Source organism: Halyomorpha halys, unplaced genomic scaffold (assembly GCF_000696795.3).
Source record: "Halyomorpha halys isolate HHAL.00 unplaced genomic scaffold, Hhal_1.1 Scaffold914.1, whole genome shotgun sequence".
Classification (NCBI taxonomy): Eukaryota; Metazoa; Arthropoda; class Insecta; order Hemiptera; family Pentatomidae; genus Halyomorpha; species Halyomorpha halys.
The window spans coordinates 223,506-235,785 of NW_027104636.1; the positions used below are offsets into that span (position 1 = coordinate 223,506).

The 12,280-nt window shown below is 32.1% G+C and overlaps 1 protein-coding gene across 1 annotated transcript; it reads right to left on the reverse strand.

Moving 5' to 3' along the window:
* Positions 1-2,124: 2,124 nt before the first annotated feature.
* LOC106687098 (cohesin subunit SA-2) lies at positions 2,125-6,485 on the reverse strand. Its single transcript, XM_067047405.1, has 2 exons — positions 3,774-6,485; positions 2,125-2,250 (listed from the first exon to the last, which is right to left on the reverse strand). Exons 1-2 carry the CDS (start codon positions 6,483-6,485, stop codon positions 2,125-2,127), a joined length of 2,838 nt encoding a protein of 945 aa, XP_066903506.1.
* Positions 6,486-12,280: the final 5,795 nt, after the last annotated feature.

The window sequence follows — 12,280 nt, forward strand, 5'->3', positions numbered from 1 at the left end:
CCTATTTATCTGTTCCAACTACTTTATTAATTAAACGTAAACATTAAATTCATATTAAATTTTGTTCAAAGTGATTTCCTTGAGCATTAAGACAGGCTTGGCATCTTTCTTCTATAGCAGCAGTGGTAGAACAGCACTGGATATGTGTAACTGTTTCACAAGATTCAATTATCCTTCTTCGTAAGGAATTAAGATCATTAACCGGCCATGCATAGACTTTTTGTTTAATGTCACACAAAATAAAAAATCCAGTGGTATCAAGTCCGGAGAGCGTGCAGGCCAAGCCACTGGTCCTGCATGGCCAATCTATTGATTGGGATAATTGGATAATAATGGCTAAATGATTGTTGTGGACTTCTTCAGTAATGTGCAGGACAACCATCTAATTGAAGCCACATGTTACTTCTCAGTTGTAGTGGAATATGTTCAACTAAATCATAGTAATCAATATTGAGGAATTCCAGAAATGTACCTGCATTGAGTCAAGGTAGCAAAAAATGCGGACCTAGCAATATATTGTCTATTATCCCCAACCACACATTACACTGAAACTGGTGCTGAAAATGATGCTCATGAATTGCATAGGGATTTTCCTGCGACCAGAGGTGATTATTTTTCTGATCCTCTTCTTGTGAAGGTAGTTTCATCTTTCCATGGAATGTTTCCTGAAAATTGTGGATTATGCTCAACTTGATTTAAGTACTAATTTGAAAAATACCTTCTTTGCCGAAAATGTTGCAGTAATAAATTTTGAATCAGTTGATAATGATATGGGTGAAGTCCATCAGCAATGAGAATTTTTCATATAGTAGTTGGCATAATATTTAATTCTGCACCAGCTCCTCGTACACTGCCTCGAGATCCCAAGATGGATTATTATCAAAATACTGTAATATGGTCACACTCTTTTCTTCATTTTGTAAAGGAGCAAAAATACCATCCGCACGTGGTATTATAGCAAATGTACCAGTTGCTATAAGACATTTAACGTAGAGCTAAAGATAGAGTTGTTTGGTAATCTTCTATTCGGAAATCACCTGGCATATTCACGACGGGCAGCATTAGCATCACCATTGCAAAAACCGAACACAAACACCAAATCAGCATATTCACCCATTAGAATAAATTGAAGGCATAATAATGAGTGCACTGCAAAAGCCTCTTACAAACTGATAAATGTTATAGACAGTTCCCAATGCTAATTCCAAATAGTATTAACCCTAATGTTGCCAATATTTTTTATAAAGTTAGGGATAAAAGGCCATATTAGTATTATACAGTCTAATACATCTCATAAACAAAGCGTTTGCGGATATACCTTCACTTTGAACAGCATTTAATATGAATCTTAATGTTTACATTTAATTAATGAACTAGATAGAACAAATAAATAGGTTTTATTTATTTCATATGATGTAAATAATTCATAACAATGAAAATCTTTAGGTCTGAATATCTCCTAAACAAAGCGTTTGTTAACATACCTTCAGAGGAAATGTTTTTCTTGTTTTAAGGTCCTTAGTTCATATCTTCAGTTTGGACACTTAATCCTGAAAAACCCTGATTATTAAAACTGAGAGCAACTTGGATGTAACTACAGATTTAGATGAGAATCCTGGAAATGAATTAATGAACATTAGTAGATAATAAAAATAATAAATAGAAAAAATACACAATGTCTCAAATAAAATTTTTTGAGTGAACCACAGAAGATGCTAATTTGAAAGGTTCAGCCATAATTGAAAAAAATAATGAAATACAATTTATATACAGTGTATAGTGTGAAATGATATTTTTATTTTGTAGAATTAACCCAAAGAAAACTATTTAATCATAATTAATTGTTAATTGTGAGTAAAATACTAAATAATTCAAAAGTTTGTTCATATTTATATTCAGAAAGAAAAATAAATTAAAATAATAATCAATCATTAAATAAAGATAATAGAAATAAAAATTCCTTTATAAATGTGATTTATTAACTACTTCAAAAAAATAATAAATAATTCTATCAATTATTTTAGTTCTCAACTACATTTTATTGATGTATGTGTACAAATACATATACAAAAGTATTAAAAAACACACCATTAATTGAAATTACACTGTATTAAAAAAAATTAACTACTTTATAATTATCAATGCTTTAATTGGATCAAAACTTTCCACTTTAGCTGAGAGTACACATACAACATGAGCATGAAAGCTTGAACCATAATCACTCAAAATGTAGTTCTTCAGAACTAGAACCTAAAGTAAAATTAATAGAAAATGTATAATTCTTTATTCTGCGATGCGATGCTTCTTGTTATTTCTTACTATGCTACTTCTGTGTTATTCAATTACTCATCATGGGGATGTTTATTTGAAATAAATAGTACTGTTTAAATGAATAAAATTTTATCCATTTTATTCTTAAAACATTTTGTATTCCTTTATAAGTCTGATGTTTCGGCCAATTCGGCCATCCTCAAGGGCAATCTTAATACAATTTTAGAACCAAATCATTTGAAAAACAACTTCATGCAGGCTATTCAATCCAAGTCATTTATATCAGTCCACAAATTACCCTAATTAGTCAAATTGCTCACATTAAATTAAAAATAAAAATTATTTATCACAGTCAACCTTCTTTGAAAAATTTATCACAAACATTGTTGGGATAAATTTGATTTATTTAAACAACATTAACCAGTCTCAAGAAAGTGTTAAAATTATAAATAAAATAAATATTATTGTTTAATAACAAACATTAATAAATTATCAGGTATTTGAATGGGCAAACAGATTAAGGTTATATTTTGTACTTTTTGTATTATTTACTAAAATATAGATATTAAATAAAATCTATACTGATAGATTTCATTTAATTACTCTATTTAATCAATTTCTTCAGAAATAATCACTCTCTTGGTAATATCAAGGACTATTTAATTTTTGAATCTACTAATTCATTTCATCAAATGAATTAATAGTTGTATAAAAATTTTTCATTGAACTACAATAGATGGCATTGATTGCTCAAATTAGGAAAAAATAAATAAACAATAATGATTTTTCTCATGTACTCATTGGTTGTCTTTGTAAATCAAACAGCTACTTTAGCGATGAGGGTTACCTATATTATTTTTTCTGACTGGGAATTCTTTGTCTGTAGAATGAAGAATTGAGTTTTATTTATTTTTTTTTTTTTTTTTTATGGTGCAACATTTTTGTCTTGCATCGCAGCTTAAGTAACAAATTTATTTATCATATAAAAAATGAGGGAGAAAAATGTACAAAACACAAAGGAATAAAATAGGTTTATTAGATATAAAACAAAAACCCAACAAAGTTATTTTATCCAGGGATGTTTAAAACTAAAAAACTGTGATTTCTTTTTCTATTAGGTAAATTAAGTTGTTGTTTTTTTAACTCGTACATGATATGAATTATAATATGGATAATACTGTTGCTAGAAAAAGATATTTTTACACGAATTATACTTAAACTTTAGCAACTGTGAACTGTTTATTACAATATCAATCAATTAGGAAAATGGTATGACATTGAACAGGAACACTTAGAAAAATTATACAATAAATGGATATTTAAATAGTCAAACTTTTTTTGTAAGCAAAAAGTGGTTGGAGATGACTGGAATAAACTATATTTTTTGATGGAATTTTACTATTTAAAAATATCAAAATTTTCGCTTTGTTATTTCTAGAAAGTTTTTGAGAAAATTCTAGTAGAACTTCAAAGAACAAAACATGATAAGATGCTTTAAATACCCCGTCTTGATTGACAGTGCACTTTCTTAATGCAAATAAAATACCATCTTTATGTAAAGTATAGAGAGCTGGAGTGTCATCTTCTTTATTAGCAACAAGAAATGGCAGTAACTGTTTAGCTAACTCTTTGATATCGTTAAGGTTTCTCATTGAATATACATTCTTATCAATAATTAGTTTGGATGTTGATTCTTCAAAAGTTGCAATAAGAGCATTTATTACTGCTCTTGCACAGTCAACATAATCAATATTTCTTACAGTTATCAGAGAAAACTTCAACACATCTCCATAATTACTGAATGAAGTGATATAATGTTTTAATAGATGTGATATAAAATAAACTGGCAAAATATGAAATGTAAACAACTTACAATAGGAAGATAACATAACCCTTTTCTTGTAGAGGTCCTCATCAATACCAGCTTCAAATTTATCATTTATATTTTCAGAAAAAATCCTTTTTTCAATAAAAGTCTCTAATATTTTCTGAGCATTACTGGCAGAATAGGAAGGCAATCTTAAATTTTTTGAACAGTTTTTCATGATAATTAACAAGTCACAAAAAATAATGTAAGCCTCTTCGGAGCATGTTTGGTCAACTGAATGAGCAATAAACCATTTTAATGAATCAATGAATTGGAGAAGTCTATTCCTGAAATTTAATCCTACATTAGACTCAGTAGCTACCGATTTCTCTTCAAAAGTTTTAAGATCCCAAAGAATATTATAGTAACAGGCAACTAAGCAATTGTTCACACAGTCTTCAGGAATAGCTATTCTTTTCTCAATAACTTCATTGAGAAAACTGAACATATGATTCCACAAATTCCAATTTCCAAGATCAAACACTGAATAAAAAACTGATATCTTCAGAAAGCTATTAGTTAACGAGAAATTTAAACTATTATTCAGTCCTTCAATGTTCTCAGGCCAATCACTAATTAGGGAATGATGTTTTATAGTTATACAGTCAATAATTAAATTCTTATATGTCTCTGCTTTCAAAGATATCCTATGATCTTCATTGCAAAGTATTTCAATTATTTTGCAACATTTTTCCAGAATGTCAGCATCATGATGGACGTTTACTATATTTTTGAGTATGAATAGTAATGATTCTAAACTCTCAACTAAGGAAGGATTACACACTAAAATATTCAATTCAAAATACTGTGGTATTTCAAGGAGATAGTTTAATATTTCACTATCACTCCCATACTTAGTGATCAGAGCAGGTAATACAGTAATGAAGTGCATACCTATTTTATTTTTATTATCCTGGTTTTGTTTCAACACTTTCAATGTTTGAATTTTCTTTATTTTTCTGCCAATAGGTGGAATACTAGTATAAACCAGATTCACAGAGCATACCATTATTTCTACCATTGCTTTTTCTTCAGCAGTTGTTAATGATTCGAAGTTCCTGTCTAAATCTAACAAAAGATCAGTAATAGATTTCCAATCTATAATGGCCTTTGAACTTGGTAAAATTGCATCAACAAGATAAGAAACGTGACTATGCAGGTTACATTCCAGATGGAATTGTGACAAATATTTAATAAAAACTGAATTAGAACTAGGTATTAGTTGAATATTTTGTTCCATATGGCAGATGAATTTGATTTTACACTCTAAATACGAACAAAATAATTCACCAGACTTGTGTGCTACTTCACTGACTGAACTATACATCAATTTAAATATTTCGTAGAGCTCATTCTCCCTAAATTGGACAGCCTCATTTACAAGCATTGTTTTAATTAGTTTCAAGGTTTCTGCAGCAACATTACTATCTATATCCATAGTCATAGATAAAATTCGGTCTTTGAACTTGTGGATAAAAACTTCCAATCTATCGACATACTTTTTTGTTTCATAAAGAGGGATTAGACATTGAACAGCTTTCATTCTGACCCCTCCGTTTTTATCACTTAGTGACCAACCGACATACTTTAAATGTAAATCATCGAGAAACTTCATCGGGTTCTTAATGAACCATAAACCTACTTCTGAAATACAGATCTCTCTAATTGCGGGCACAATGTCTCTATAACGCATTACAAAGACTGCTTTGAACAGAAACATGATCAGTTCATCTAGAGTATCTAAATTTTCTTCAAATTCTCTATTCAAGGAAGCCAAATGTTCAATTCTATCATTGTTTCTTCTCTCAGGATTCTTTTTGTTTTCTAGTCTATATTGGCGACTTGACACTGAGTACTTCGTGGATACAGAGACATGTACTTCAATTAAACTGGTAATAATTTTCATAGAAGCCAAGGTAGAAATATGACGAAATGCCCTTACCTGAGAATCAGACAAAGCAGCCAGCAAAGAGGTGATGTTATACATCATATAACCATCATAAATAATACAATTTTGACAAATCTTTATAATTCGATCAAGAAACTCACAAAATCCAGTTCGGAACCTCCTCCATTTAACTCCAATATGTGATAATGGATAATCACTCATATCTTCATTAAATTCCTGAGTCAAGTTTCGAATCAGAGTGGTGTGGTCATTAATAAATTCACCTACTTTTCCTTTACACCCTGAGGAATCAAAAAAAAATTGCAGCAGAGTTTTTAGTGCTATTTTCTTATCTAATTTATAGGATTCAATCCATTCTTCAACAATGGTGTCTATAGGAGTTTGCCCCTTAAGTATAGTTTGATATATAGTTGGATTTCCCTCTTTTCTATTGTCCATGTTTCCAAGGTGAACAATAAGATTATTCTAATTAAAACAAGTCGAGACTTTCTTCTGTATAATCAATAAATTAATTGCATAAATTAAATAATACAGAATGTAGAAGTTAGTAATTACTAAAAAAACAACAGGCAGCACATAAACCGAATTTCCACTTACAGTTTACAACAAACCTGAACTAAACGACTTCTACCACCCTTACAAAAAATACTTCCGTGAATAAGTGTACATTGTCACAACATGAGACAGTCAGGAAGTGTGGTCATTGTGTATATATATTTTTAAAAATGTTTATCGTCGCAGTTCAAAACAGTTTTAACCTGTTTGGAATAATTAATATTCACAAATAACGCATTTAATATTTTGAATCATACCATGTATGATATATTTTACATATTGGGTCTATAATGTTGACTGTATAAAGCTAATTTATGGCGCCAAACTACTTTTACGCTGCTTATGCTATGCTTGCATTGAATTTTCGTGATAAAGACAGTACCAAACTAATTTTATTTTAAAATATCATCAAGTGTACTTTTAAAAAAAGGAATAAATTGACTAGGGAATATCCGGTAATGTTCGAAACTAGGGTTTAAGAGTAACATAGCTGAATAGCAACTCTAATTATCTATAATACAAGTTTTTTAAATTTTATTTTTAGTGTAACTCTAATTTTAAAATATAAATATTGTGCTCGTTTTAAAAAATCTTTTTTCACACAAAAAATTGCAGCAAAGTATTATATAATGGTCTATTATTTATCATATTTGTAAACAACCAATAATAAAATACTTGGCGAGTCCATTCACACTGCTTTCCTAGCTACTCTGGATACAATGTATACTGGCCAGTGTTGCCGATTAACTCGACCAAAAAATATCCGTTTAACGCCTTGAAAATACCCGTTTTACCCCGACAAATACCCGCCGCTTAACTCGTTCTTGGATAATCGTTATAATCTGGCGATAGTAGAAGTAATGCCAGAGAAGAAACTGTCACATCAACTATCACATGTATACGTCTTGACCATGAATATTCGAACAGTATCATAACGATTGCAGCTATAATCACTTCCACTACCAAGGCGTAACTGTTTGATAGTAACAGTCATACATCATTTACTGCCGTGACAGTTTACAATCGTGACAGTAATGATGAACTGGGTCTGACATGATAATAGATAAAACAAGTAATATCAGTGGACTAACAGTCATGTTAACTGCCACGTTCAACTGTCATATATATACCCTTTGACAGTCAACTGTCGCAACATATTAACCTTAACCAAATCTAATGACAATAGGAGGGAAAACATCATTATTATGTATTGTTTTTTGTTTTGATTATTTCTGATCTTGATATTAATTCTATTCAAAGTTTTTATTCACCTCACAACAGTCATGTTATTGGACTACTGTCGATTTACTAATCGAAGACAAATTGTATCAGCCTCGGGCCCCAAAAATGATTCCACCCCGGGTCTAATATATAAATCCGAGCCGGACCCCACAAACAAATCCGCCTAAGGCCCAAAAATTATTTTCATCCCATGCTTCAAATATAAATCTATCCCGGGCACCAGAAAGAAATATGCCATCGGCCCCAAATGGTCTAGGTACCTATGTCCTAAAATTCAATATCAAAGGAAAGATAATAATTAGTTATTATATTAAAAACAATATTTTTAAACAGAATAAAACTGTTTCTCTGATCAACATGCATTATTGTGTTTGAAATTCAGAATTATATTTTTCTTATTATATTCTTAAAAATTCAAATAATAATTACTACTAAGTTAATGTTACTATTATTTTAAAGGAAAATATTTTTCTTTATTAGAATAACATAAACCACTAAATTGGGCCAAATACAACTTCACACGATTGATGAATAATATTCCATACTCTTTGGATTATATATGTATATAGGCGGCACAAATCCTCAGTTGTGTGGATTGTGCATCGTCCATGTTCACATACTGCACCATAGGTCTTACGCAAAATGTGTCTCTTCTATGCCGACAACTTGCATTTTGATGCCTTAGCTACCACCCGCGTCTCAAAATCACAAATCAGGTGTTAAGACGAGAGGTCTTTTCGCCTTCTCGTATGCTAATTTCAGTGAACCACATTATGGAATTTGATCAATAGATATAAAAGTTTGGAAAAATTAAGCTACTACTAATGACTTACCTAAATATCCTTATAGGTATTTTATCTGTGTTTAATGCAATAACCAAAAAATAATGAAATTTCTTTATGTTGCGAAATACAATTCGACAGAAAATATGCTATAGCATATTTTGCTATATTTTTTTATCTATTCAAGAAAAAAAAATCTTATTCTTATAACCATAATTTGTAAGTAACTGTCAATCAATAGTTAGTGAAGAGAGTTCAGTTAGATATTAAGGCTAATAATCTCATAATGATTGATCACTTCTGAAAGGAACACTTTCGGTTTATTTTTTTAATTTATTGTGCTATTTCTAAATTATATAATTTTCTATTGACGTGTTTGCTTTTAATGAAATGTTATCTTGTGTTTCATTCGTGTTGACCGTTCATTCTATCCTGTCTGTAGGTGAGACGATGGCGAGACGGACCCTCACCATTGGCGCAGGTACTAAGAGGGCGCAAAATTGACCATGAAACCATTTCCATTTGGAAAATTAACCATTTTCAATCAAAATTATAATAAATTTCTAAAAAAAAAAATCAGACCCCCTCCCCCGTTATTGGAGGGCGTAGATTTTTCAAATTCACTAGTGGCTGAGATTTTCCAAACTCGCCAAGGACACACTCATTATAATTACATATACTTTTTCCTCTTGGCCTTAATTAATGTCTTAAATTTTCAAACTAATTTCTGAATGAGTTTTCCAAAATGAAACAAAATTCCAATTTTATTTGGAAATATTTTAAAGTTTCCATTTTTATCATATATAACTACGTTATTTTTCACAATTGTTATGATCTAGATATCCCTGTTATTAATAATGCAATTAAATCTTCTCATGTTATGGTCCATGAACTCCTCAACAATTCTCCTCTCCGTCCGATCCTCTATAACTTAAAATTTTTGAGATTGAGTGGTCTATTAGTCCGTAAGTGAGTGGTTGCTTTATAAGTCTAGATGAAGAGAAAGATAAAACGGGTTTTCACTGGAACCTGGGCAGAATATTTACAAAATAGACATGGGTCCAGAGTACAAATCTGCGCGAAGATGGTTTAGATTTATTTATTGTTATTATTTATTTATTTAGCCCCTCTTTACAGATTTGGTGACTAAACACCACACTTTTTCCATTCAGAATAATTTCGGCCACATCTACAACGCTCAAGTTAACTCCAGATAGGCAGGGCTTAATCCTGTTTAAGAGGATGCTAATAAACCGTCCTTTCCATTCATTTGATTTGGTTTCATTACCTATATTTATGAAACCAGGCACACAAAAAATAGATTTTTCTATTTTCTGGAATTATAGTTGTTATAATTGCAGTGAACCAGTTGTAAATAATGTATTCTGAATTAATTCTAAGGGAAAAACTACAATAATTAAACTATTAAATCAACAATCTTGTAATAAATAAATAAAATAATTAATCAAATCATTGTGGACAAAAGGAATAATCTGCCCACTTCATAAGAAGGGAGATCGACTGGAAAGCAACAACTGCCGTGGTATTGTTCTCCTTTCGTGCGCATACTAAGTCCTCTCCAATATTCTCTTCAAAAACTTGTTCCATATGCTAAAAGAGAACTAGGTAAATACAAGGCAGGGTTCAGAAGAGGAAGGCCCACAACAGACCAAATATTCACTCTAAGAACGATACTAGAGAAATGTAAAGGAACAAGGGACTGCCACTCATCATCTCTTTGTGAACTTTAAATCCGCCAACGACAGCGTAACCTGTCCAGAACTCTACCAGGCCTTAGAAGAAATTAACGTTCCAAAAAAACACATACGATTGGTGAAGATGACTATGAATGGTTCCAAATGTGTTCTTCGCATCGGCCATGACTTATCAGACTCTTTCGACTCGAACTGTGGCGTGAGACAAGACAACGATCTCGCATGTCTCCTTTTTTAATTTTGCATGGCTAAGGCTGTTCATGAGTCAGGTGTTCAACTTCATGCCACTATATTTAACACCACAGTCCAGTTACTAGGGTACGCCGACGGTTTCATCATTATTGCACATTCGGAAAGAAACCTGAGAGAGTTAATGAGAACAAGACGAAGTACTTGAGAGCTGGAGGATGTGGACCAGAAACTGAAACATTTGATGCAGGTTCATTCAAGTTCGAGAGGGTGAGCTGTTTCATATACCGAACTGAAGTGAACAGCCAAAACAATATCTCTCAGGAGATTAACAGAAGGATCGTTGCTGCCAGCCGATGCTGTTTTGGCCTGGCAAGACATTCCAGAAGCGGGTTGCTCTCTAATGGAACCAAGGTAAACTTTATCAAACACTTGTACTTATCCGTAACAAACGGATCCGAGGCTTGGGCCTTCACTAAAGCTGAAAAGCAAGATTCTTGATCTTCGAGAGGTCAATTCTGAGAAAAATATTTGGACCTTTTAGAGAGACCATGTTTGGAGAAAAAAGAAAACGCGGAGCTTTCGACCTTGAACGGAGACAATGATGTTGCCAAGTTGATAAGGTTGGGTAGACTCCGATGGGTGGATCATGTAGCGAGGATGCGCGACCTCCCAAATACGGTCCTATCCGAGCAACTACATGGAAAGAGAAGAGTAGGGAGCCCAATAATGAGATGGTCGGACGCTGTCTCAACGGTTTCCCGGGTCCTTCTGGGAACCCGAAACTGGAGAGCTGTAGCAGTAGACAGGACAGCCTGGCGCAAGCTACTAGAGGAGGCCTAGGCTCGGTAATGGGCTGTCGCACCAATCATGATGATGAATCATATCATTGTCTCACTGGGTTACATTTCTCCGAAAGTCCTGTTCCTAGAATCAGGGCATCGGAGATGTATAAAAATGTAATAATCCCCAAGGAATTTAAAAATACCACATGTTGGGAAGAATGTGCTTTGATGAGAACCTACTAATTCTTCACAAATGTGTTGAAATTTAAATGAGGTAGTTTAAACTCAAAATTGATTATAAATGCTATTAGAAAGTTCAGTCGTTCTGATGAAGAAAATATCAAATTTCTAGTAAACTCCTAAGCCACCGTAAAGTAGGGAAATCCGTTTCAATTTGTTGGGAAAATCATTCTAGAGGGCCCAATTCTATATCACTTTCTCAAAATTATAAAAAAATAAATAGAAAAACAATTAAGATAGCAAATATGCAGTATATTTCAGCATTTACTTTGCACTGTTTTTTCCCCTACATATTCAACCGTTCTAAGCCATAGCTGTGGCGACATTTTTGTATATTTTTGTTTAGCCTAGGAAGATGGAGTGGCACCTAAAACTTAGCTGGTAATCTGAAAAATAAATGCATAAACACTACCTGCATGAATGTAACCAGCCTGAGGACGGGTATAAGTGAAACTATATGAAAGTGTGATTGTAGTAAATGTGTAAATAGTAAATATAGGTAACAGCTTGGAATAATTTGATGGATAGCACGTCAACGGAATTGGGATCAAGATCGTTTTTTCGTTCTCATGAAAGCCTTATCCATCTTATGTCGAGTACCTGCCCCAAATCTAGCTTTTAGAAATATGAGAAATGAAAAATGAAACAAATCCGGCCTGTTTTGCTAGAAGATGTTAGCAAATTAACTGTACTCAAACAATTCCTAAAATTCCGTAATTCCATTC

Coding starts and splice junctions, on each gene's coding strand:
- LOC106687098 (XM_067047405.1), bottom strand. CDS start 6,485: ATGGACAATAGAAAAGAGGGAAATCCAACTATATATCAAACTATACTT. Junction 2,251..3,773: donor GCACTGTCAATCAAGACGGG/GTATTTAAAGCA, acceptor ATTTTACTTTAG/GTTCTAGTTCTGAAGAACTA.